At 47.4% G+C, this 27,143-nt stretch overlaps 1 protein-coding gene across 19 annotated transcripts in view; it reads right to left on the reverse strand.

Annotated features, from left to right (window-relative positions):
- Window positions 1–27,143, reverse strand: part of GAPVD1 (GTPase activating protein and VPS9 domains 1) — a 1,092,811-nt gene that overhangs the window by 11,166 nt on the left and 1,054,502 nt on the right. For all 19 annotated transcript variants that reach the window (XM_069609416.1, XM_069609426.1, XM_069609418.1 and 16 more), the window contains one exon: window positions 5,440–5,512. In XM_069609416.1, coding sequence (XP_069465517.1) covers window positions 5,440–5,512 — 73 coding nt within the window. The remainder of the gene's footprint in view (window positions 1–5,439; window positions 5,513–27,143) is intronic.

Here is a 27,143-nt window from a genome sequence, read left to right on the forward strand (position 1 = left end):
ATGTTAAGCAACGTTTGAATGCAGTACCCTCTGGGAACACTACAAGCAACTACGACTACAGGTATAGGCAACCCAACCTTTGGTATAAGCCTGTACTACACAGTTTTGGTAGCATGTTGAGCAGCCATGCTTATCTCAAGAGGGGAAATGGGAGCAGTAGTGGAGTTACAAAGATTCACAGTTACAGGTATTCAAATAATCTCTTACACTCAAGGTTTCTTGCATAAACAATTATTAATTTATCAGTCAGTTATAAAGCCTTCTTTAGAAGGGAGCAATATACTAGTAACACAAATACACTTCGATACTGTACACTCTGAGTTTCTGGATCAGACAAGGCCCTTTTGGGATGGCCCACAGACACAACCTACATCCACAGGTTACTTAAGTAACAAGGGTGCTGGGGACATTAATACTTCACTGTTGGCATACAGAATGCTTTCAATAGTTTGTAAAAGGCAACGGTTATTAGAACACAAAAAATTACAAATATTCTTAAGCAGGGCAAATACTTTCAGATAGCAAGAGAAGAGTCATTCAAGTCAATAGGCTAAGCCAAAGTCAATAGGCAAAAGTCTTTGTATACGATATGATATACATGATAGTTTATTTATATAGCGCCTATACACAATGCGTTTCAAAGCGCTTCAAGGCAAGGGAGGGAACAAGGGAAAATACAATGACATTCTTACAGGTCATGAACAGTAGGGATGTGAAATTAACTATCGTACTCGACCTCACGACATTTCAGATAGTGCAAGAGCTAAGGCAGATAAGGAAGGGAGGGGGAGAGTGGGAAGGAAATGGAAGCAGATAGGCGACGACCGTACTAGGCCTGTTGACAATTCTGGTAGAGCCGGAAAAAAACAAGGTGAGGGAGAGGGGTGCAGAAAGATAGGGGAGGAACTAAACAAGTAACTATCATACTAGGCCTGACAACATTTCAGATAGTGCTGGAGGGGTAGGGGAGGTGGGGAGGAACAAATCAGTAAGGGGAGGGGGGAGGAGACACGAGGTTGCTATCATACTAGGTCCAGGGACAATTCTGATAAAGTGCATAGAAGTAAAGGGAGGAGATAGGAAAAGGAAGAAGGGAAAGGAGGAGAGAACAGAGTTAGCAGTCAAAAGAGTGGAGAACAAGAGGGGAGAGTTAATACAATTGCAGAAGTCAGTAGTAACATAATGTTGCAAGCCAGGATACAAGATGAAGATGGGAACAGCATGATTCAGGGCCACCATGAGTACAAGATGCAAAGGAAGTCCAGCATGAGAGTTGAGAAAGGGTGACGCACCGTGAATGAATGAAGTCCCATAAAAGTTAAATCCAGCATTAGCCACAAGGCAGTGATGGTGAAACCAGAATTCATCAGGACAGACTTGTGCAGAAGTAGGCTTATTGGGGGTTATGGAGGGTAGAAGAACCAAGCAAAACAGGCAACACCTGTGTGCGAGACTAGTGGGGGCACTAGGAAACATCAAGGGGGGACCAGAGGGGGTGGGGAGGGCCTGTGGGGACAGAGGGAGAAACATGTTGGTGCATGCTTACCTACTGTCTAAGCAGGGGGTCGGGGCCTGGCTCCTCCTGGTCCGAACAGGAATTGCCCATTTGTCTGCCCTTCACTTACGACCCCCGGGCGAGAGATGCCCTTGATCTAATAGTGAGTTGGAAGGAAGAGGCAGGGCTAAGATGGTGGGTGGTGCTTAGGCCAGATGACCTAGATCCACTTGCACCTGCTCCCCATCTGCAAAGGAAAAGAGGCTGGAGGGCTCCTTAAGTAGGGAAAAAGAGTGGTAAGCAGGAAGGCACCAGGTGGGCAGGGCTTGCTAAGTGGTGAAAAAGAGCGGCAAGCAGGAAGGCACGAGGTGGCCGTGGCTTAGGCCAGATGACCTAGATTCACTTGCACCTGCTCCCCATCTGTATAGGATGCAGCACTTTAGGTAGGTAAATGGAAAAGTCTTTGCACAAGTTCTTATGAGTCTTTGGTAAAAAAAAGAATCAATTGTAGGGTCACAAGCTGATTAGTTTTGAGAGTTGCAGAAGTTACCAGCATTTCTACAGTAAGAGGGAAGTTCTGTCACAGTACCTTGGTAAAGAAGAAAAGATGCAGCAGAAGACTTCTGTTCCTGTGCAGCTCTGCAGAGCTCTCTGTTCCTGGGCCTCAGTCGTGGGGACAAGAGGGAGGGAGGACAAGAGGGAGGACGTCGGGGGACTCCTGAACTGTCAAAACTGGCAACCGGGAAATTTTACTTTCAGTGGCTGTTTCGCATTTCAGCTCCTTGCGGTATAGCAAATAGCAATAAGCGCAGTTCCTGGCTGTCAAGGTGGATTTTCCTCACATCTGGGGGAGGTCAGGGGGGGGTCAGGCTTGGTCAGTCCTGCTTCATGGGAGTCCAGAGGATGTTCCAAAAGCTTTAGGCCAGCTTACAAGCAACGCACACAATCTGGTGTCCCTCTGCCTGGCTGTACAGTTTCCTGCAGCACTCTGAGGAAATGCAAAAAGCTCTCAGAGGGGTGCCCAGGTGGCTTACTTGGGAGTTGATTGGTCCGACCAACTCAAATGGAGAAGTCGTCCTTGCAGGGCTTCTCTGTCGATGCAAACTTGGCGATTCAGACCTGCAGCAGGGCTTCACCAGGCAAATCAATGGTCCAGGAGTTGCAGAAGTTGTCCTCTTCAAGCTCTTCTTTGGTTCCTTCGTCCAGTGGACGACTCTGCCTTCCAAGCCAAAAGACTCGCCTTTTATTCAGTTCTCTCCCATTCATTCCAGCCTAGCTGTCACTCACTCACCCAGCAGGGTGGCTTGTCATTGTCGGACAGTCAGCCAGCCAATCACCACAGAGTGCATTTGGGTCTCCTAGGAGACTTTGCACATGGAGTTTTGGGCACCTCCATCACTTCCTGCCTACCCCAGACACTCCAGCGCCAGAGGTGGGTTTCTCTCAGAAACCCCACCAAAGGCAAAATGAACAAAGACCAAACCTGGTTTGGCGTGCAGAGAAAAACTCGAGAAGGACCTTTCCACAAAGAAATAACGAAAAAAGACGACCACGGACCATTTTAACAAAGGAGGCTCAGCGCCATTTTGAAAAACATGTCTCCCGTGATTTAACATTACCGGAGCTGCGAACAGTTCGCGGTCAGGGTAAATCATGGTAGTTCACTGCAAAACCATTGCCACCAGCCATTCTGAGAGGAAAGGGTAACAAATGCTACATGAATACCTAGACACAGGGGATACTAAATAACCCCCCCAGCACTCACTTTTTAAGATAGGGTATGCTGGGTCTAGATTTTAACAAGACTAAGTGAAGTCAATTTCAGACCCGTGTTCTGGGAAACAGTAGTTGATCCCAGAGAAGGGATCTATGGAAGACTTCCCTGTGGCACTGCACTGAAGGTGCTTTGTGACAATTGTAAAAGATGATGCCTATGGAGTTGGTTAGACTCCATAACTAAAAAGAAACGGTGTATAAAATCACATTAAAATACATGAGTGGGGAAAAAGGGTCTCACTCTCTCCAAGTAAAAAAATAAAGTCCTCAACATCCAGCAAAGTTGCAGGGGGATCGCTAAGGTGGAGGGAATTAACACATTTTTGAGAATTCTCCCCAACACCTGAGCCACCTCAACAGAGTACTGGACCCCAGATGCAAGGAAAACCCATCTCAACAGTCAAGACTCTGCAGTGGTGCTATTTGCTGAGACACAAGGAGCTGAAAATGTGAAGTGCCACTGAATAGAAGTTGGTCCTTTTCTGTCGCTGACCGTCCCGTCCCGTCCAGATGTCCTCCCGCTTGTCCCCACGACTGAGGCCCAGGAACACAGGATCTGCAGAGCTGCACAGAAACAGAAGCCAGCTGGAACAGTTTTTCTCTTCTAACCAAAAAGGTACTGTAAAGTCTAAGAGAACTTACCTCTTATTGTGTAACCTCGCTTGATCTCAGATGAGACTTGTCTTGGTTGCTTCTGTAGAGTTGCCAACAGCTTCTTTACCTCACAAGCCTAATCAGCTTGTGCCCTGCTTTGATTTCTTCTTTTCTACAAAGACTTCTAAAACATTGTGCAAGATTTTCACCGACCTGCAAGAATTGCTTCAGCTCACCTAGACGTTTGCCCAATTGACATTGGCCTGGCTCCCTGAATGACTCTTCTTCCCTCTGACTGTGTGGTTAGTTTTCCTTCCAGGAAGGGGTTAAATTACTTTGCATTGGGGGTGGGTGGGTTACCAAAAGTACTTACCTGCTTCAGAATATTTGTGAGATCTCTTGTTTTGTTCTAATAACCTTTTTCTTTGACATACTCCTAGGTATTGCCATAAATGCAACAGTGATATATTAATGTCCACAGTGTCTTAGCTATTTAAGTCACCTGAGGGTGTAGGAAGTGTGTGTGCCATCCCAAAGGGGTACTTGCTGATTTAGAGAAACTTGGAGTGTGTATTTTGGAGTGTGGTTGTTACTATTCTATTGCCCCTTCTGAAGAAGGCTTACTCAAACGGATTGTTAAATTAATAATTGTTTAATCAAGAAACATTATAAGAGTTTATTCAAATAGTCACTGTGAATCTCTGTGCAACTCCACTACTGCTCACATTGACCCGTCTAGAGATCAGCCTGGTTGCTCAACAAGCTACCAACCTGTGTAGTACAGACTTATACCAAAGGTTGGTTTCCTAGTGCCAGGAGGTCATGGTTGTTGTAGTGCACCCAAAGGGTACTGCATACAATTTTACCTAACACCCATTAACAGTGTGATCGCCAGACGACTTACTGTTTTTAATAGTAGCTAATTTGGCTTTTCCAATAGCAAGCACAGTCAAAGCCATCATCTCCTCCAGAGACTACTACACTAACATGCATTTACCTTGGCCTTACCATATGCCTCTTGCCTAGGCCCCAGTGAAGCCCCAAACATTGCAAAAAGACAGCCACCGAACCTCTGGAGATATGACCACGCACCCTTCTGCTGGCCTCAATGTACCCATTATCCACGCTCAAGATAATACAGTTTAAATGCCTCTGCATGATTCACTGTGCCTGTGCTCTGCCACCACCCCAAGGTATGTGCCTAAACAATCAAGCACTTCCTTCAGAAAAACTCCTGCATGTAATACAACACAAGTCCATGCTTTCTCCAGCCGGCTGCCACCTCTTTGAAAGCCCTGCCATAAGGTTACTTATGCTATCACCCCACTGCCTTTGTAACACTCAAGACCTCTATTTCCAAACAGTAACTTTCCTCCCAACTAAGGCCTAGATGCCAGCTTGATGGATTAATGTAAGCACTTGAAAACATTCATAATTAATTAAGAGTTTATAACAATGAACATTGAAATGATCAATTCTATTGTCTTTTAGTAACTTCATCATCTTGAGCTTTTAAAAAGTAACAGGGCATCTAACACATGAAAACATGTTGCAGACAATAAGATCTAACAAACCTCTGGTATTTGAAGTGCTCTGTGGTTTGCTGTCACGACTTTGGATAATCTTTGGATATGATCATGGAGGACCCTGTAGAGACAACGCAATTAGATCATTAAGATTTAGAGTCTCCATTATTCATGCAAATTCAAATGTAAATGTACACACACACACACACACACAAAAAGTGCTGCTGGCACCAAGATGAACATGCAGTTTATTTAATTTCCAATTCAATTATCAAAAATGTTATGACGTTTAGTTCCAGAACAGGGAGAAAGCAATGTCCCTGCAACAGAAAGGGTGGGGTTGACTTCAATAAACTTCCCATTAAATGCTGTGTGGTGTTGGGTTATAAAGTGGCTGGGATGCAGCAAAACCGTCTGGTTTGCAATGCATCAGAAAGTGTGTTGTGTGGTATGCAAGGCTAGATATGTTGGGAATGGATATGGGACATCTATAAAACTGCTGGGTTCATTTTATATTGCTTGCTGCGAACATCTTCCAGATTGACACACCTGAAATTTGGCACTATTCCAGAGAGCTAAATGCCATCTTTTGTGGCAGACCTGAGCGGCACTAGCGAGATGTAAGAAGTACTAAGTGAACAGTATGCCTACAAGGACCAACAGATTCAGAAAATAGGCTGCTCCTTGCTCTTGCAAAAAAAGCCATTTCGAAGTTAACATTTGTGAAAAAGGGATATTAGAGTAACAAATGCATCACAAAAACTGAGCTCATCAAAAATTTTAAGATAGTGAGCGATTCCTTCTAATGAGCGGACACATACACTGATAAAGTCTGGCTTGTTAGGGCTTGTTTTTTACTTAAGTCCACCTGTGGTAGGACTAGATAAGACTCACTATTGGTGTACAGCGTGCCAATTCTTGGATGTGGCCTGTGGCCTGAACTACCCAAAAGGTTTGTTAGCAATGGCCGAGCATTTTGTATGGCGACACAGCACTTTCAGTGTAGTGTCACAGAGAAATCCTTTAGATTTCTCTTAAGCTTTAAATGCCCTTCCTTGTGTGAACTACTGTTCCCCAGAACAGTAAAGTGAAATTGACTTACCGTTTCTCTTTGTAGGTTCAGCACACCCCATCATATGTGGAGTGCTGGGGGGTTACCTAGTAGCCCCTTATCATACAGTCTCATGTAGAATTTGTTAAATTACCCTCACTACTTTAAATGGCTGGTGGCAGTGGTTTAATTTTCCTACCATTGTGCTTTTCTACCGCAGGCTGAATCCTCAGCTGCAGTATAGCACCCATGGGTGACCATTTTTCACCATTTTCTACTTGTGAGATCTTTCTTGGGTTTTACTCTGCGCACCAAACTAGGTTTGAGCCCTGTTTGTTTTGCCTTTGGTGGGCTTCAGTACTGAAACACCATCCCCTGGCTCCAGTGTGTCTGGTAGAGCAGGAAGTGAGGGAGGTTCCCGAAACTCCCCTGTCCTTTGTCTTTAGGAGTGCTTGCATGCACCCAGTCCTGGCTGGCTTTCAGGACAGCCACCCTGCTGTTTGAGTGACAGCGTAGGCTGTGCATGAATGGGAGAAACCTGCTAAAAAGGCGAGGGTTTTGGGACTGAAGAAAGTCGACCACTGGGAAGAACAACCCAAGAAAGAACCCGTGAACTAAGCTTGCTGCATCCTCATGGACCTTTGAATAGTCCGGTGAAGCCCTGCTGCTGTGCTGAAACTCTTTTCTGATCAACAAGAGAAGCTCTGTGTTAGGGAGAATTCTCAGAAATGTGCTCATTCCCTTCTACCTTAGAGACCACCAGCACTTTTGCTGGACTTGAGGAATTTTTGATTTCTAACCTGGAGAGTGAGCCCTTTCTCTCACCCTCTCATGTATTTTTATTGTGATTTGGACTCTGCGTTTCTTTTAACTTTGTAATCCGACAAACTCCATAGGCAGCATTTTTACATTCAGTGGCCCAGGGAAGTCGCATTGATTTCCCAAAGGTTTAAATACCTTCTTGGAAACAGTAGTTTCACCAAGAGAGCAGTGAAGTGAAATTGACTTTGCTTACCTTTTATAACTTTTTAGACCCAGCACACACTATCTTACCATAGGGTGCTGAAGGGGTTACTTAGTATCCCCTTTGTCTAGTCTCTCATGTAACATTTTTATGTTACCGTTTCTACAATTCATGGCTGGTGGCAGTGATTTACTTTTCACTACCATTGTGTGTTTTTACCACGGGCTGTGTTCGCAGCTGCAGTAAGACACCCCTAGGTGCCCATTTAGTCAAAATGGCCCTGGTCTCCTTTTTCGCCATTTCTTGTTGGAAAGGTCCTTCTTGAGATTTACCTTTGTTTTGTCTTTCGTGGGATTTACGAGTGAAGCCCGCCTCTGGCTCCAGTATGTCTGGCAGGAGCAGGAAGTGAGGGAGGTGCCCGAAACTCCCTGTGCGTAATACCGTTGGTTACAGGAATGCACCCAAAAGGTGATTGGCCGGCTGGCTGTCAGGCAAGGACAGCCACCCTGCTGTGTGATTGACAGCTAGGCTGAAATAAATGGGAGAAACCTGCATAAAAGGCAAGGCTTTTTGGCTTGGAAGGCAGAGTCGACCACTGGATGAAGGAATCCGAAGACAACCTTGGAAGAGTAGCTTGCTGCAACTCCAAGACCGTTGGTTTGCCCAGTGAAGCCCTGCTGCTGTGCTGAAGCTCATAATTCGCCTCGACTAGAGAAGGCCTGCAAGGACAACACTGCCTTTGAGTTGGTGGGACCAATCAACTCCAAAGTAAGCCCATCTGGACATCCTCTCAGAGCTGGCTGTACTTCCACTACTTATGCCGCTGGAACCGAAGTGCCAGGGAGACGACCACCATATTGTGTGCGTTGCTTTTAAGTTGGACTCGAGCGCTAGAAAGATCCGCCGGACTTCCCTGATGCAGGACTGACCAAGCCTGAGCCACCTCAACGGAGTGCTGGACCCCAGATGCAAGGAAAGTCCAGAGTGGTATCCGAGAACCACAGTGTTGCTATTTGCTGTCAGACACAAGGAACTGAAACGCTGATGCACCGCTGAATTGAAGTTTGCCCATTGCTGCCACTGACCTTCCCATTGCAGAGCAGGAGTCCCCAGACGTCCTCCCTCTTGTCCCGACGAATGGGGCTCAGGAACAACAGGATCGCAGAGCTGTACAGGAACAGAAGCCAGCTGGAACCATTTCTTCTAACTGGAGGTACTGTCAAGTCTAAGATAACTTATCTCTTGTTGTATAGCCTTGCTTGCTCTCAGTTGAGACCTGTGTTATTATGTTACAGAGTTGCTATAGTTTTGCCCTTCACAAGCCTCCCACCTTGTGGCCCTTTAAGTGTTCTACAGACATTTCTAAACACTTTGTGCAATACTTATTATCTACCTGCAAAGAAGATCTAACGCTCCCCTGGCCATTGTGCAATTAACATTGGCTGTCCTGGCTCCCTGAGTGACTCTTCTTACCTCCGACTGTGCTTTATCTTTTACCCATGAAAGGGTTAATTTACTTAACTTTGGAAGGTTTCAAAAGTACTTACCTGTTCATGAATTATTTGTTAACCTTTGTTTTATTCCCCTAACCTTTGCACCAAACTCAGTATTGCTCGAAATGTACCAGTGATAAATCAATGTCCACAGTGTCCTAGCTATTTAAATCACCAGGGGATGTAGAAGGTGTCTGTGTGCCATCCCCAATGGGTATCATCTGATTTAGAGAAACGAAGAGTGTGTTCTGAAGTATATTTTAAGTGTTACATGTTTTGCTCACTTGTGAAGAAGGCTTATATAACGGACTTTGAAATAAATTAATAATTGTTTTATTAAGAAACCTTGAGTGTATGTGTTTATTTGAATAACTGTACTGTGAAACTCTGTCACAAAATTACTGCTCACATTGACCCCTCTTGAGAGAGATAAGCCTGGCTGTTCAGCTACACTACCAACCTGTGTAGTTCAGACTTATACCAATGGTTGGGTCCCTATTGCCAGGAGGTCAAGGTTGTTGTAGTGCACCCAAAGGGTACTGCATACAATCTTGCCTAACACTCCGGACAGGACGGCCTCTTCCCTTGGGTTAGTGCGACCAACTAACCCTGAGACGAACTCCACTGGACCATCTTCCCAGACTTGCTGTACTTCTTTGCTGCTGCAGGAACAGAGTGCCAGGGGTCGAGAAATCCGTAGTCGAGTGCAACGTCTGCAAGCCGGATAGAAGGACCCTCCAGAAGGAGGACGACCAGAGCTCGAGTCCCCTCACCAGAGTGCAGGACTCAAGGAGTGAAGGAAGCCCAACCGGTGTCCAAGATCTGCGGTGGTGCTATTTACCGGGCGCTGAAACCGCGAAGTGCAGTTGATTATAAAAGAACCCATAGCTGCCGCTGAACTCTGAATTGCTGCCGCAGGAGTCCTCCAGACATCCTCCCTCTTGTCCCCACGACTGAGGGCCAGGAACCCAGGATCTGCATCACTGCAATCATACAGAAGCTAGCTGGACCACTCTCTAACTAAAGGTACTGTTCCGATTTGGGGTACTTACCTCAGTGTCTTTAGATTGCTTTTCTCAGTTGAGACTTGCAGTAGCTACTTTTTTAGAGTTGATCTCAGCTATACCCTTCACAAGTGTAATAGCGTGTGACCCTACAGTGATTTGTCTTCAACAAACTCTAACCTTGTGCAAGACTTTGTTATCTAAGACGTGCCTCAGCTCCACAGACTGTGCTCCAATTGACTTTGGCTGTCCTGGCTCCCTGCAGACTCTTCTAGTCCATTTGACCTTGTTATTTACGGCTCCTCAGAGGTGATAACTTGGTTTTTAACTATTATTGCTGGGAACGTTTTTTTAAAATCTAGAGTTCATTGGGAGATTTAAGTGCTGACATGCTCAGGGAACCTGTTTAACCTTTTTCCTTCCCTTAACCATTCCTGTCTGAATCTACAAAATGTACTAGTGATATATAAATGCCATTACTGTCCTAGTTAATGAAGTCACCTCAGGGTTTACGAAGTGTGTAAGACGCATCTCTAAAGAGTATCTACTAGCTTTCTGTTGATTCTGGAAAAGTATTTTAGAGTATATTTGATGTTTACCAATATTGCCCTTTTTAAAGAATGCTTATTTAAAAACTACTGTTAAATAACTATAACAAAAACCTTGAGTGTGTTACTTGGCTACTTGTATTTGTGGATTTCATTGCTGCAGCTCTACAGCTCACATTTACCCCTCTTGAGATAAACCTGACTGTTCAGTCACACTTCCAACTTGTGTAGTACAGGCCTATACCAAAAGGTGGGTTACCAAATACCAAAAGGACAAGGGTTGTGTAGTCTCCCACAAGGTTACTTCATCAATTTTTGCCGTACAGTCCCCCAGCACTTTTTGCTGCACCTGTGGATTTTGTGTCAATTCTCCTCACTCATTCCGTTACCCTATCTTTGGGATACGTCTATTTCTTTCTATACCTTTTTTTTTTTTTTAGACATCTTTTCCTCCAAATTTGGTAGAATCCGTCCGACTTTTGAAGCACACAATACTGTGCATTTTTCACTTTTTATTTACTGTTATTTACCTTGTGGGGACACAAGTTCACATGGGCAGGGGGATATTTAGTATCCTTTCTATTGTGAGATCAGAACACTCACCTTATGTGGAGTGCTGAGGGGTTGCACAGTATCCCCGTTCTCACTGCTCATGTAACTTGCTGGTTACAGTGACAAACTAATCTGAATGGCTGGTGGGAAGTGGTTGTATCCTACCTACTTTCGTACCATTTTTACTCCCAGCCTGTACTCACAGCCGCGGTAGTGCACAGAAGGGTCAACATTGACCCAAAATGAGGAGAGTGTTCTTTTTTCCCCCAATTGCAGATGGCTCATCCCTTCTTGGTCCACCTTCTGCCATGCAGGGTGGGGAGGCCTTGGTTTGACTTTTGTTTTCGGCTGGATCCCTTTGTGAAGCCCGCCAGCGTGTCAGAGGACAGGAAACTGGGGAGGACTCAAACTCTGCTGTTCTTTGTCTTCTACTGTGCCTGCCTGGAACCAGTTCCAACAGGGAGGCTGGATGTCCTAAAAGGATAGCCACCACCCACAGTATGAATGGTGTGTGGGTGCCAATTGGTGGGGCTACTGCATCGGAGGCATGGATTCTGAGGCTGAAGACAAGTTGAGCATTAGAACTGAAGGAGGAAGTAAAGAGATGCATGCATCCTCTTCCAGATGACCGGAGATGCCTTCTGAGTAATCGTTGCTTTCCGACCGCTTCTTCAAAGTGACTCTCTCCCTTAGAGTGGTGGGTCCAATCAGTCTCAAGACGACCTGCATTTCAAGCCATCCCACAACGAGCTGCGACTTGCATAGGCTGCAAACCACCAATACCCTGGGACCTGTGGCCATTGTGCAGTGCATCGCCTTCCGAAGATCTAATCAGCCCGAAACTTTGGTGGACTACTTCCGGACCCTCCAGAGGCAAGATTCCACTCCTTCAAGTCACCTCACCAGAATGACGGAGAAAGCAAGACGAATAGACCGGGCGGTAACTGTTCTTCACTGGTATTTTACAAAGGGCGCCAAACTCTCAGAAACATGAATAATCCTTTTCCTTGAGCCTCACTAGACTGCTGCTGCAAGATCCATTCCTGTGTTGTCCTTTCGTCTGCCTGCCCAAGAATCTGGTGACAGGGTCTGCTGCATCCCTGGGGCATCATGCTGCATACTCTTCTTCAGTTGCAAGATACTGTGAGACTCCTAGTAGAACTTACCTAGAGTTGCTTTGCTGCTCCTTTGTTGCCGATTCGTGTGTTTGGGAGTTTGCCCATGCCGAACGACTGCGTGCCTACAGGGAGCCTTTTCACCAACAGAGTGTACTCACTGGTTACTGAAGACTTCCTCTGGAACGTTTGGACATCCTAAAGCGTGTGCCTTGCTTGTTTGACCCTCCAATCTGAATACAAGACACTCATAACTAAATAGAGGTGGACTGCTAAAGCCCAAGGCTTCTGTGAATTTACTAGTATTTACTTGCTTTATGTTGGTTTTTGTTTCATTCCTTTGTACTGGAAACAGATATTCTGAAACATTAGCGGAGGCAGCTTTTGGCTGCTGGGGGGCGGGCAGATAATAGGGTGCCAGCGAGAGGCTGGGGGTTCACTGGGCACCCAGTGGGAGTTAAGGGGGTGGGCAGCTGCCCCGACCCCGAGGCTCCACCACAGTTCTGAAAGTTATTACCAATGTGTTTTTACTTTGCTTTGAATTGCATACCGTCATGCTAAAAGTATTACCAAAGTGATTTACTTACTGTAAAGATTGCATAAGTTGTTCTAAGTTACTTATTGTGCGTTATAGTACTTACCTTTCTTAAGCATCACCTTTACCTTAATGTATATATAAAAGAAACTATTTGTATACAACTTTTGGTGCGTTAGTGTTTCTTTGGCCTTTGTGTATATAAGTTCTTTGTACCTCTCTACAGCCCTAGCTCCCTCCTAAGATGAGCCTAGCTGCTCAATCATTGCTACCAACAAAACGTGTGTGGGGAAGGCTTGCACTAAGAGTTGAAACCATGTGTCCCAAGTGGGAGTCTTCTAAAGTCCTACCTAAGGTGGAATTTTGTAAAAATCCCCAACAGTAAGGCACACACAACTCAGAGCATACAAGGTAGTTCAAGGAAACACCACACTAGGAGTTCTATAGCAGTAACATTTATTTTATATGCACAGTAAAATCACAGTAAAAATAACAGTATAACAAAAAGGGTGCATCCTTTAAATCATAATGCAATAAAGGGAGTCACACTTTAAATCAAAGTAGGATAAAAACAATACCCAAACTCTTGTAATAGGTAAGCAAACTTTTAGAATACTCGCGTAACTTTAATTAACCCCTGTTTAAACAGGCTTCAGACATCCAACCTTATGCTAGGTGATACACACAGTCAAGGGGGGCACTGGGGATCTGGTGACCAAGGGCTGGGGAGGAGGGCAGCAAGTGGGTAGCAGACCGAGCAAAGTCTATGAAGGATTCTTCTTTTTTGAGGGTACCTACAATAGTTTGTATCAAGATGGGGCCCAAGGGGTTGTTCAACCCAATGAGATCTAGGGTGCCCTGAAAGGGGGTTGCAAGTAACAGCTTAAATGCAGTCCTGCAGGAGCACAAAATCCCATAGCAAGAACAAGGTAAGTACCTAGGCTTGGGATGACATACATTACTCAACATAATCGTATTTCTGATGATTGTACCTGCTTAGATTCACATCCTGTGCATATAGTCCGACATCTAGTGGCAATCCCAGAGTATTGCATATTTCTTTTGAAGCTCGAAAGGGACCTCGACATGGGCAAGACGAACACTATCCCGAATGCGACGTGTAGTGTACCCAAAAATCGCTCACGCGTTGAGGTCCCAACCTCTTGATTTTTTCTGCCATGAGGCAGCCTTATAGTCTGTGTGAGCAAGTACAGAAAAGAGAAGGTGCAAGAAGCCTATGCTCCTTCCACTCCAACAGGGGAGGAAGTGTGGGCGCATCTGAATCTAAGCAAATACAATAATCAGAAATACGATTACGGTGAGTAATGTATGCCTTCTGATGCTTGTGGATCTGCTTACAATAACATGCTGTGCATAGACTAGCGAGCAGTACCCAGAGATGATGGTGGGATGTGTGAAGGAACAGTAGCAAAGAGATTCGTAGCACTGCTTGTCCCACCTGAGATCAGACCTAGAGTGTTTATCTAGGCAGTAGAGTTGTGTAAAGGTGTGAACAGAACTCCAGGTTGCAGCTTTGCAAATGGAATCTAGAGGAACATTTGCAAGGAATGCTATGGTAGCCCCTGTGCCCCGAGTCGAGTGAGCTCTAGGCGTGAAGGGTAGATCTCTCTAGGTAACAGTGTAAAAGTGTGATGCAGTTTACGATCCACTAGGAAATACCGGCCTTAGAGACAGGATCCCCTTCTCTACCAGCAGCCACTGACACGAATAACTGGTTTGTTTTTCTTAGTGGCTTTGTTTTCTACAGATAATAAATAACCGCTCTCCTCAACCTCGTTAGTGGTTTTGGGAAAAGTGGGAAGTTCTATGGACTGGTATATATGGAACTTTGAGATAAATTTGGGCGCAAAGCGTGGGTGTGTGCGCAGAACAACCTGGTCTTTGTGAATCGTGACAAAGGGGTCATGAACTGAAAGGGTCTGCAGTTCACCAACTCTCCTTATAGAGGTGATCGCCATTAGGAAGGCGATCTTGTAGGCGAGTGCCTTAAGGCTAGCCATGTGCAATGGTTCAAAGGGAGATCCCATTCGTCCGGTAAGAACAACATTCAGGTCCCATCCGGGGGCTAGGTTGGTGATAGGGGGATGAAGTCTCTTTACCCCCTCCATAAAGGCTTTAATCACAGGAATCTTCCACCACGAAATCCTGCTCTGGGGGTGGTGTACGTCGAAAGAGTGGCTAAGTGGACCTTTAGAAAATTTAAAACCAGTCCTGAAACCAACAGGTGATTAGGTACAGGTCAATATCTTTATGAGAGCAATTGTTAGGCAAGATTGTATGCAGTACCCTTTTGGTGAGACTACAAAAACTCTTGACCTCCTGGCAACAGGACTCCAACCTTTGGTATAGGTCTCTATGACACAGGTTGGTAGGGTGTTGAGCAGCCAGGCTTATCTCAAGAGAGGTCAATGTGAGCTGAAGGGGAGTTACACCGAGATTCACAGTGATAAGTATTCAAATAAACTCTTACAAAGTTTCTTGATTAAACGATTATTAATTTATCAGTTAGAGTAAGCCTTCTTCAGAAGGGAGCAATATAACACACAAATGTACTTCAAAATACACATACTTAGGTTTCTAAAGCAGTAAGCACCTTTTTTGGGATGGGCCACAGACACAACCTACACCCTCAGGTGACTTCAATAGTTAGTGTGCTGGGGACATTAATAGATCACTGTTGCATTTAGAATATTCTTAGAAATAGGTCAAAGGCAAAGGTTATTAGAGTAAAACAAGAGATCACACAAATCCTCTGAAGCAGCCAATGTAAAGTTAGCAAACGTCAAAGTGAACTGAAGCACTTCTTGCAGTTAAGTAAAAGTCTTGCACAATGTTTTAGAAGTCTTTGGAGAATAATAAGAAAATCAAAGTAGGGCCACACGCTGATTAGGCTTGTGAGGTAAAGAATCTGTTGGCAACTCTACAGATGCAACCAAGACAAGTCTTCAACGAGGACAAGCAAGGCGGCACAACAAGAGGTACGTTCTCTTATACTTTACAGTACCTTTAGATTTAAGAAAAGTACAGATGACTTCTGTTCCTGGGCCTCAGACGTGGGGACAAGAGGGAGGACTTCTGGGGACTCCTGCACTGCAACGGGACAGTCACCGCGCGCAACTGCAATCTTCAAACAAGTGGTACTTCGGTGTTTCAGTTCCCCACAAATAGCAACACTGGTTGTCAAGATGGGCTTTCCTTGCATATGGGGTCCTGCAATCTGTTGAGGGGGCTCAGGCGCGGTCAGTCCTGCTTCCTGGGAGTTCGGAGGATCTTCCTGGAGCTCTCGGCAAGCTTAAAAGCAACACACACAATCTGGTGTACCTCTCGCTGACTATTGGGTTCCAGCAGCAACTGCAGTGGAACTTCAACTAGCTCCGAGAGGATGTCCAGGTGGCTTACTTTGGAGTTGATTGGTCCGACCAACTGAAGGGGGGGGGGATCACCGGGCAAACCAACGGTCCAGGAGTTGCAGCAGGCGTCCTCTTCAAGTTCCTCTTAGCCAATCACGTAAGAGTGCATTCTTGTCTCCTGGGAGCCAAAGCGCAGGGAGTTTCGGGCACCTCCCTCGCTTCCTGCCCCTGCCAGACACCCTGAAGCCAGAGGCGGGCTTCACTCGTAAATCCCACCAAAGGCAAAATGAACAAAGGGACCAAAGGGACCAAACCTGGTTTTGCACGCTGAGTAAATCTCAAGAAAGGACCACTGCACAAAGAAATGGGGAAAAAAGAAGACCAGGGAAATTTTGACAAAAATGGCACCCTTGGGTGCTTTACTGCAGCTGCGAACGTAGCCCGTGGTAAATGCACACCATGGTAGTTAAAAGTAAACCACTGGCACCAGCCATTCATTGAGGAAAGGGTATGATATGACATGCATTACTCACCGTAAAAGCATTTCTGATGATTGTATCTGCTTAGATTCACATGCTGTGCATATGGTCCGACATCCAGTGGTAACCGCGGAGTATTGCATCTTGTCTTTCGGGGGACCGAAAGGGGACGTCGGCATAGGCGTGTCTGAAACACTATCCCTATCGTGACATGTGTAGTACCCAAAATCCCTCAAGGCTATAGTGAGTACATGAAGAGAGAAAGTAGTAAGAAGTCTATGTTCCTTCCACCCCGCATGTGAATCTAAGCAGATACAATCATCAGAAATGCTTTTACGGTAAGTAATGCATGTCTTCTGATGCTTGTTAATCTGCTTAGAATCACATGCTGTGCATAGACTAGCGAGCAGTACCCGGAGTTGGAGGTGGGTTGTGAGAAGGAACAGTAGAAAAAAGATGTCTTAGTACTGCTTGTCCCACCAGAATCAGACCTAGAATGAGTGTCTAGTCAATAGTGTTGTGTAAAGGTGTGTACAGAACTCCAGGTTGCCGCTTTGCAAATGGACTCTAGGGGAACATTTGCAATGAATGCTATAGATGCCCCAGTGCCTCGAGTAGAATGTGCTCTAGGCTTGAAGGGCAGTTCTCTCTTTGCCAGAGTGTAACATAGTGTGATGCATTTGACAATCCACCTTGATATTGCTGATTTAGAGACAGGGTCCCCTTCTCTACCAGCTGCCACTGAAACAAAGAATTGTTTAGTTTTCCTCAGTGGTTTAGTTCTATCCATGTAGAACACGACTGCCCTGTGCACATCTAGTGTGTGAAGGCTTCTTTCGGCCATGTTAGTAGGTCTCTGGAAGAACGTGGGTAGTTCGATTGACTGGTTCAAATGGAACTTTGAAATAAATTTTGGCGCAAATCTGGGATGAGTGCGCAGAACTACTTTATCTTTGTGGACTGTAACAAAGGGGTCCAAGACCGAGAGGGCCTGTAGTTCGCTAACTCTTCTGATAGAAGTGATAGCTACTAGAAAGGCTGTCTTGTAAGTCAGGTCTTAACCGCAGAGTATTGCATCTCGTCTTTCGGGAGACCGAAAGGGGACGTCGGCATAGGCGTGTCTGAAACACTATCCCTATCGTGACGTGTGTAGTACCCAAAATCCCTCACGCGCCGAGGTCCCTCCGATTGTATTTTTTCTGCCATGAGGGAGCCCAAGGCTATAGTGAGTGAGTACATGAAGAGAGAAAGTAGCTATAGTGAGTGAGTACATGAAGAGAGAAAGTAGTAAGTTGTCTATGTTCCTTCCACCCCGAGCGGGGAGGCAGGGAGGGCGCATGTGACTCTAAGCAGATACAATCATCAGAAATGCTTTTACGGTAAGTAATGCATGTCTTCTGATGCTTGTTAATCTGCTTAGAATCGCATGCTGTGCATATGGTCCGACATCCAGTGGTAACCGCGGGGGTCCCATGAGCCTAGTTAAAACCACGTTTAGATCCCACCCAGGGGCTGGGTGAGTGATGGGGGATAAATACTTTTAACCCCTTCCATAAAGGCTTTAATCACAGGTATTTTCCACCACGACACCTTTTGCTGTGACGTGGTGTAGGCTGACAACGCCGCTATGTGAACCTTTAAGGAATTGAAGACTAACCCAGAGTCCAACAGATGGGTTAGATATAATACAATGTGTGAAGGCGAGCAATCGGTGGGATTGATGCCCTTGGAACTCCACCAAATGACAAAACGTTTCCATTTGCTGGCATAGCAATAAAGTGTGTTAGGCTTTCTTGCCTCCCTCAGTATGTCCATGCATCTTTGAGGGAGTTGAAGATGTCCAAACTCTTATGACTTCAGGAGTCAGGATGCTAAATTCAGAGTTTGTGGGCATGGGTGCAGTGTCTCCCCCCTGTCCTGAGACAACATGTACGGGCAGGGCAGCTTGACTGGTGGGGAGAGGGACAATTCCATCAGATGCGCGAACCAGGGTTGGCGGGCCCACATGGGAGCCACCAGAATCATGGTGACTGGTTCCTGGTGCATCTTGTTCACCATCTTGTTCAGAAGGGGAGTCGGAGGAGAAAAGCGTAAACAAATTTCCCCGACCAAGTTATCCACAGACCGTTCCCCCTTGGATCGGTTCTGGGGGAATCTGGAGGCGTAATCTGGGCATTGGGCGTTCTCCTGAGTAGCGAATAGGTCGATCTCTGGAAACCCTCATTCTGCAAAGACTTGGGATACAATGTCTTCGTGCAGACGCCATTCGTATTCTTCTGGCAGAGGAAAATCTCTGCGGAGTACGTCTGCCAGAAGATTGAGTTCCCCTGGAACATGTTGGGATATCAGGAACATCTTGTGTTTGAGAGCCCGTATCCAGATGTTTTGGGACAGCTTGGATAGCCCCGGAGAGTGAGTGCCCCCCTGCTTGTTCAGATAATACATTGCTGTTGTGCTGTCGGTAAGGACCAGCACTGTCTTCCCTTGCAGTTGCTCCTGAAAGGCTTTCAATGCTTTGAACACTGCTAGTAGCTCCAGTAGGTTTATATGGTTGGACGCTACCTGAGGGGACCACGCTCTGTGCGCTGCCTGTTGAAGCAGTTGAGCCCCCTCCCTGTGAAAGATGCATCTGTCATGAGAGTGGCTTCCACTGCAGGGGTGGTGAAGGTTTTCCCCTTTAAGAGGTTCTCCCTCGACCACCACTGCAGAGAGAGAGAACGAGGGCTGGCGAGACAACTAACAGATCTTCCCATTGTCCGCTGGCCTGACACCACTGGCTGTTGAGAAACTCTTGCATGGGACACATGCGCAGCCGCGCGTGGGGGACCAATATATGCATGACGCCATCATCCCTAGCAAACGCATAGTCTTGCGTACCGTCACCTCCCGACGGGCTACATACTGAGGAACTTGAGAGAACATGTTCTGAACCCTCTCGCTGGAAGGGAAGACTAGACCGTCTTGCGCGCCAATTAGGGCCCCCAGGAACTGTTTTACTTGGCTTGGGACTAAGCGGGATTTCTTTTCGTTGATAGAAAATCCCAGGCTGAACAGTAGGTCTACTGTCTTTTGGGTGTTCGAAAAACAAACGTCGAACGAGTCCCCCGTGATGAGCCAATCATCGAGGTAAGGGTAAACTGGAACTGAAAGTCTGCGCAGGTGTGCTGCTGCCAATGCCAGGACCTTGGTAAACACCGTGGTGCAGAGGCTATGCCGAAGGGGAGTACCTTGAACTGGTAGTGTTTGTCTTGAATCACGAACCTTAGGAATTTTCTGTGCGCTGGCAGCATTGAAATATGAAAGTATGCATCTTTCATATCCAATGTTGTCATGAAGTCCCTTTGTTTTAGCAATGGGATCACCTCTTGAAGTGTTACCATGCGAAACTTCTGGGGCTTTATGAACTTGTTCGCCGGGCGCAGGTCTAGAACAGGACGCATGGTGAGATCCTTTTTGGGTACAAGGAAGTATATTGAATAAATACCCTTGTTTACCTGAAGAATCGGAACGGCTTCTATGGTGTCCTTTCCCAGCAGCGCCTCCACCTCTTGGACCAGGATCTGCAGATGTTCCGGAGAAAGGCGTTGATGTTTCGGCGGTCTGAACTGTGGGGGTTGGGCGAATTCCATGCAATAACCGTGGGCGACCGTCTTTAATACCCACTGGTCTGAAGTTACTCCCCTCCCATGCCTTGAGGAAAGATGTTAATCGCCCCCCGACCGGGGAAACATGGGAGGGGACCTGAACTTGGTGGTAATTTCTGACCCGAGGTTGACGCACCTCTGGAATTGGAGCCTCTGCCTCTATTCTTTCCGCGCTTCTGACCCCTCTGGGGGTAGTAAGTGGGGCTTGCAGCCGGTTGACTTGCGGTGAAGTTGCCCGTGTCGAAATTATTTTGAGCGGCACGGGCTTGCCCTCGAAAGGACTGCCGAGAATTGCTGCCCCTCTGAAGAGGGTTTTTGGGAAATCTGGTGCAGCGACTTAATAGTCTCATGCTCCTTCTTGGCTGTCTCCAACGCATCGTCTACCGCCTTTCTGAAGAGGTTGGCCTCTTCAATGGGTTTATTGATGGATGCCTGGGTCTCAGGCCTGAAACCCGACGTGCGCAGCCACGCGTGTCTCTTTAGGAGAGTACCCTGTTCGAGAGACCTGCCTGCTATCTCTGCGGAGTCCAGGGTATTCTTTACACCATTTTGATTGGCAAGTTTGCCCTCAGAGACAATGGCGAGAAGCTTGGCTCTGGTTGGTTCCGGAACCACCTGGAGGCCTTCCTGGAGTAGGTTCAATTGGGCGTCGACATAGCTTGCCAGTAATGTCGTGTTATTGGCAATCCGGACGGTATAAGCAGCCGCCGACGTGACCCGCTTGCCTAAGGCATACAACCTTTTGGACTCCTTGTCCGGGGGTGACTCTCCCGTGGCAAGGGGAACCCCTGCTCTCTTGCGAGTGTTGGTCACCACCAGCGAGTACGGGATTGCGTGTCCTTTGATATAAAGCGGGTCGGTGGGGGAGGGCCGGAAGAGTTTTTCGACCCTTGGATTCACAGCCCTAGTCTGAGCGGGTGTGGGGCCAGCCGTCTCTTTACAGAGCTCAAGAGGGAAATAGACTGGCTAGCCGGGGGCTTGTCAATAATGTTTTCCGCGAAATCCTGTTCAGGCAATGCCTCAAGCGTGGCAATTTTAAAGAATTCCGCTGCTTTTTTCAACGTGTTGTTGAAAGCCATTTGATCATCCACCAGGGGAGCTTGCGGAACCGGTGTGGATGGGGAAGAGTCGAGGAAAACGATATCAGAATTGCGATCGTCCTGCTGGGGGGTCCTCCCAGTTGTCCGTTGCGCCTTGGTCTTCCCCATAATTGTCCAGAAAAGAAGTCTCCTCTTCTTCTGTATAGATGTCTCTATACGTGTCCTTCTGGACATCTTCTTGATAATCAACATAGTGTTGAACATCTAGGTGTTGGGCAACTCGTGTGTGAGGGTTAGGGTCTACCCGAGCTTTTTTTGGCGGAGGTTGATCAGAAGCCCCGAAAACCTGCTCCAGCCGATCCATATACCCCTCAAATTGTTCCGTAGTCCACTTGGATGACCCAAATGGACCCAGCTGAGCAGGAACAGGGTCCTCCGCCCAAAGGTGTTCAGAGGATCTCCTCAGGGTGCTTGAGAGGGGTACCTGGCTCTCTTCGTAAGAGTCCTCAGGATCGTCTTCCAAAACTGTGGAAAACCTTTCGGCGGATTGGCCCATAACTGTGGGAGAAACTGGTACTAGGCCCACCGCCGTAGCAATCCTATTGACACTCTTACTGATGGTTATTGAATCTTCGGGGGACAAAGCCTCAGATGATGGTTTCTCGGGTAGAGGCCTACTCGTAGTTCGAGGCCTACTCGTAGTTTTCGGGCCTGCACGGGCCTTGGAAACCTTGAAACTCGTCGAAGTTTCTTGTTCAGAAACTTCAGCATGTGTAGTTTGGGGAGTAGCACCTTTGTTATGTTTATTAAGCCCAGTCATGCGGTGCTGCGGATGCAGGGAAGGCTTCGGATCAAATCGATCCGATGGCGCTTGCGCCTTCTTCGATGAGGTCGTCGAGGAGGGCGCTTGGGTTGTGTTTTGTGCGGTGTGATTGTATGCCCCTGTCACTGGGTGTGGTCCCTGTAGCAAGACCGGAGTGGAGCATGGAAGGGTCGGGGACGGGCGTGGTGGCTCTAGAATCGTCCGCCTCAAGGTCTACAACGTCCGTGTTGGACGTTTGGTCATCCGATGTACCCCCGTCACTTTCGGCTGGTGTCGCGGCAAGGGAGGGAGGCTCCATGTGTGACATGCCGTACGCGGCCCACTGCTTCAACCGGCGCTCCTTAAGGGATTAGGTTTAGGAGTTTAACGCTGAAAACCGCTTTAGTGCTCTAGGGGGAGACAAGCCTACACAAAGTGTGCTCGTCTTTCCACGGATATCTGACCCTTCACCGAGGGCAGAATCTAAATGGAGTCCTTTCCATAGCAGAAGGGAAGGGTGACCAGACCAAAAAGGAAAGAAGTGGAAAAGAGGAAAGACATAGCAGTATGGCAAACCCCGAGCCCACTCTCCCTACTGTGTAGGCCGGCCAGTAGGCCCAACCACGTGGAGGTCCGAACGCCAGATCTTAGGTGTCGGAATCCACAGCTGTAGATGGTACCCCCGTAGTTTTTGTCGAAGATGTTCTTGATAGACGAAGCGACTTAACGGGGATTAAACAGACAATTCGGTAAGATAAACAATGTCTCATGAAGAGCTCTACCATAGGGCGACCAGTTATCTGGGCGGAAAAAAACAATCTGAGGGACTTCGGCGCGTGATGGATTTTCGGTACTACACACGTCACGATAGGGATAGTGTTTCAGACACGCCTATGCGGACGTCCCCTTTCGGTCCCCCGAAAGACAAGATGCAATACTCTGCGGTTACCCCTGGATGTCGGACCATATGCACAGCATGTGATTCTAAGCAGATTAACAAGCATTAGAAATTTTATTTGCATCATGCTCGTACACAAGTGTTTCAGAGCGCGACTAGGCAAGGGAGGGGAACAGGGGGGAAACAAAAACAACAACGATCTTACTAGGCCCAGTGACATTGAGAACGCGCAAGTCCATGGGAAAGGGAAAAGTGCATGGAATGGGGAGAGTGAAGTGCAGAGAAGATAAATAAAAATAAATAGAAAATGGAGGCAATCGACAGTGGTAGTGCAGCCAGCAAGTGGCAAGTGCTGTGTTTATAGCAACAGACTGGGTGAGTGACACGTGCAGAAAAAGAGAAAAGGGGGGGGCTGTATGGGTACAGATACAGTCCACCAGTGCAAGGGGTGGCCAGTAGGCAGTGCAGGAGGGTGGCAGGGTGAGCAGGTACCTGGGCCCAGGGGAATGAGGGTGGCCAGGTGCACAGTGCCAGGAGAAGAGGGGAGACACTGCTGAAAGTGTCAGCAGGAAAGAGGGGGAGAGAAGGCAGAAGCAAAGAGTAAGGTCTGGAGGTGCTTCCGGAACCGGAGATTGTTCTCCTCAAGTTTTAGCATGTCAGGGAGGCTGTTCCAGACGGAGGCCCCAGCAGAAGAAAGATATACCCCCAGCTCGTTTCTTTGAAAAACGATTGACCCGGAGGGAGTTCGAGGTAGGAGCGAAGAGCTCGTGAGGGGGGGGGGGGGGGGTTATTTGCAGAGGGATAGGTTTTGAATTTATTCCTCGCATCCACTGGGAGCCAATGGAGAGATTTCAGGGCTGAAGAGATACGATACCAGGGCTTGAGGCCAAGGACAAGTCTCGCAGTCCTGTTCTGGATTAGTTGCAGAGGGCGGAGAGTAGCGGCAGGTAGATTTAAAAAGAGGCTGTTACAATAGTCCAAGCTAGAGAGAACCAGAGCTTGAGATACCATGAGCTTCTGGGGGAAGGAGAGGAAAGGCAGAGTACCTCTGAGGAGGTGCAGTAGGAAGTTTGACTTTTTAGAGACCTCAGAGATATGGGCGGAGAAGGAAAGTATGGAGTCAAAGATGAGCCCAAGGTTCTTAGCCTCGCAGGTAGCGGTAGGAGGGGGGCCAAGGGAGGCCGACCAGAGAGTGAGGGAAAAGGATGGAGATGGTGTGCCGATGAGTAGGATCTCAGTCTTGCTGGCATTCAGACAAAAATCATTGGCGGCACACCAATCTTGAATGGCAGTAAGGCAGTCAGAGATATGAGAGGGAGAGGAGGTGGCTGAGGGTAGCCGGAAAATGAGTTGAGTGTCATCAGCATATCACTGGAAATTTGAGCAGAAAATGGCAATGTAGTGGGCAAAAGTTGCCAGGTATTGGTTAAAAAGCCAGGGTGAGAGGTTAGACCCCTGGGGAACCCCACAGGTACAGAGGAAGATAGATGATAGGAAGGACCCCAGTTGGACCTGGGCGGGTCGATCAGAGGAAGGAGATAAGCCAGGCCAGAGCCTGATCAGTGATACCCAGGTTATCACAGAGACGGTTGAGCATGATGGTGTGGTTGACCATGTCGAAGGCAGAAGAGAAATCAAGAGGGATGAGGACAGAGGGAATGTTAGAGTCCAGGTTGGAGAGCAGATCTTCACGGATGTTCAGGAGAGCAGTTTCCGTGCTTCTGGCCGCTCTGAAGCCAGATTGGTGATCATGGAGACAGCCAACAGAATCTGAATGACGTTTAAGCTGAGAGGTGGCCAGCTTTACCAGGAGTTTGCCCAGAAAGGGCGTAATGGAAATTGGGCGATAGCCCGACAGGAAGGATCAGCTGTGGGTTTCTTGAGAAGGATGCAAAAGGGAATGCTTCAGAGGGGAGTGGAAGGATCCTGAGGCAAAGGAGTGGTTGCAGAAATCGGCAAGGGCCAGAGCAAGGGTGTCAATGTGGTCCTTGATGGTTTTAGAGGAACAGGGATGAACCTGTTTTGACGAGGCTTTCATAGATCAGACTTGTCTAGCGACCTCGTCCGGGGAAGAAATAGGAAAGGAAGACAAGGACGGTGGGGGAGGGAGGGGTGGTCAAATGGGGTTCTGCAAGCACAGACAGAGGTCATGGGGAAGGGGAGGATAGGGTGTCCTGGGTTTTTTAGATAAAGTGCGAGGCAAGGGCATTACAGGGAGCCTCGGAGGCAGGAGGAGGGGTAGAGACTGCCGCAGGGTTGGCACGCTCCTTGCCGATTTTAAAGAGTTCAGCCAAGTTGTTAGAAGCTGCAGAGACACCAGCTTGAATGTGGACTCTCTTCTTAGTGTGGACAGAGAATCGGTATTGCCTTTGGAGCAGGCGACAGGCCAGTTTGTCAGAGGATGAACCAGAAGCCCTCCATTTCCTCTCAGCCGCCCTACACGTACGTTTAAGTGTAGCTAGGTCAGAGTTATACCAGGAATTGCACTTGGCTGAGGACTTCAAGCGGATCCTCATGACAGGGGCAAGAGTATCAGAGATAGAAGAGTAGAGAAGGGACAGGGTTGTGTCGGGGTGTGAGTCACCCAGAGGAGGAGGAGGGGGAGAGAATGTGGCAGCGAAAGCCTCAACTGGCACATGCTTTAGGTCAGATGTTCAAGAAAGTAAGCGGCAGTGTTGGGGTGGGGTTAGCTTGGGGGGGAAGAGAGTGAGAGATGGGAGGCGAGAAGGCAGTGGTAACTCCAGGCAAGAGCAGTGGTCAGAGGGATAGAGAGGGGGAGGCCAGGGGAGATCATGACATCAAGTGTGTGTCCAGCAGAATGCGTCGGGCCACAGAAGAGGATAGAGAGGGATAGGGAATTGCAAAGGTTGCAAAAGAGCAGAGATGAGGGACAGGGGATGTTGAGGTCACCAAGGAGGAGGAGTTCAGTGGTTGAGGCCAGAAAGGAGGAGGAAAGGTCAGCCCATTCAGAGAGAAAAGAGGTAATTTGCCTGGGGGTGGGGGGTGGGGGGGGTTTTGGGCAGTAGAGAGTAGCAACAGTAAGAGTGGTTAGGAGAGATTGCGAGCCTGCAGACAACGCATTCAAAAGAGGAGTAAGTCTGAGTGGGAATGATAGTGGCAGGAATCCACTCAGGAAAGATAAGGATCTGGGTGCGGAGAGGATCTTGTAGCCATCAGGGAGTAGAGTGTCAAAGCTTGTGACAGAGCTGTCCGTGAACCATGTCTCCGTAAGACCGAGGACATCAAGGTCCAGTTCTTCAAGGAGGTGGCAGATATCAGGAGTGTTTGACAGCTGAGCGAGAGTTGAGTGGCAAGATGAAGAAAGTTGCCGGCCTTTAAGACCTTCCGGGGTGCGGTACAAATCAGAGGTATGCCCTGCGGAGTTGTGAAGGTAGCCTGAAGAGTGGCAGAGGAGGAGGAAAATGTGGGCAAGGTAGCCAAGGAGTGAGAGGAAGGGACTGCTGGAGATGAGAGGAAGTTGATGAGGCGAGGGAAACGTCTGTCAAGGAAGAGGAGATTTGCCTGAGGACCTTGGACCATGACAGTGGCATTTAGGTAGGTTTAGGGTCAAAGATTTGAATACAAAGGTTCGAATAACAATACATTAGCGTCAAAAGGACTGGGAAAAAAAAGACCGAATGCACTCATTTTTTTTCCTTTTTTTGTGGGGGGTGCCCTCCCGAACCCCTGTTTTTTGCCCAAAACCCATTATTTTTACCTATACCAAAACAAAAAAAAACAAAAAAAGACATTAAAAAAAGGCATTAGGTCTTTTTTTCCCGGTCCTTTTGACTCGAATGTATTGTATTCAATCATTTTGTTTTCGAATTAATGACTGGACACCATTTAGGTAGAAGGATGACTCTGGAGGAGTCGAAGAAAGCCATGAGGACATCCCAGCGAGTGACACCATTTATGGGAGAAGAGGAGACCGGACAGAGCACAGAGATCATATGGGGGGGTCCAGAGATCAGGCGAAGGAACAACAAAGAGGATGTCAGTGAGGGTCTGTCTGGAAGAAGCGCTAGTATAGGTATCAGCGATAGGGATACCAGGGTTGGAGGCCGACATCTTTTTAAATTTCTTTTTTCCAGACTTTGTGAGAAGGGAAGGATAGGTGATAGACAAGCAGTTGGAATAGATGGGAGAAACAGAAAGCGTCATGTTTGGAAAAGGGAGGAGGCAGAGGCAGGAGTAACCAAGTCAAGCAGAATTTAGCAGCCACTGGGCCAGCAGGTTACAATCAGTGGCCAAAG

The sequence above is a fragment of the Ambystoma mexicanum genome, chromosome 8 (assembly GCF_040938575.1).
Source record: "Ambystoma mexicanum isolate Mex_15411 chromosome 8, UKY_AmexF1_1, whole genome shotgun sequence".
In the NCBI taxonomy this organism is placed as follows: domain Eukaryota; kingdom Metazoa; phylum Chordata; class Amphibia; order Caudata; family Ambystomatidae; genus Ambystoma; species Ambystoma mexicanum.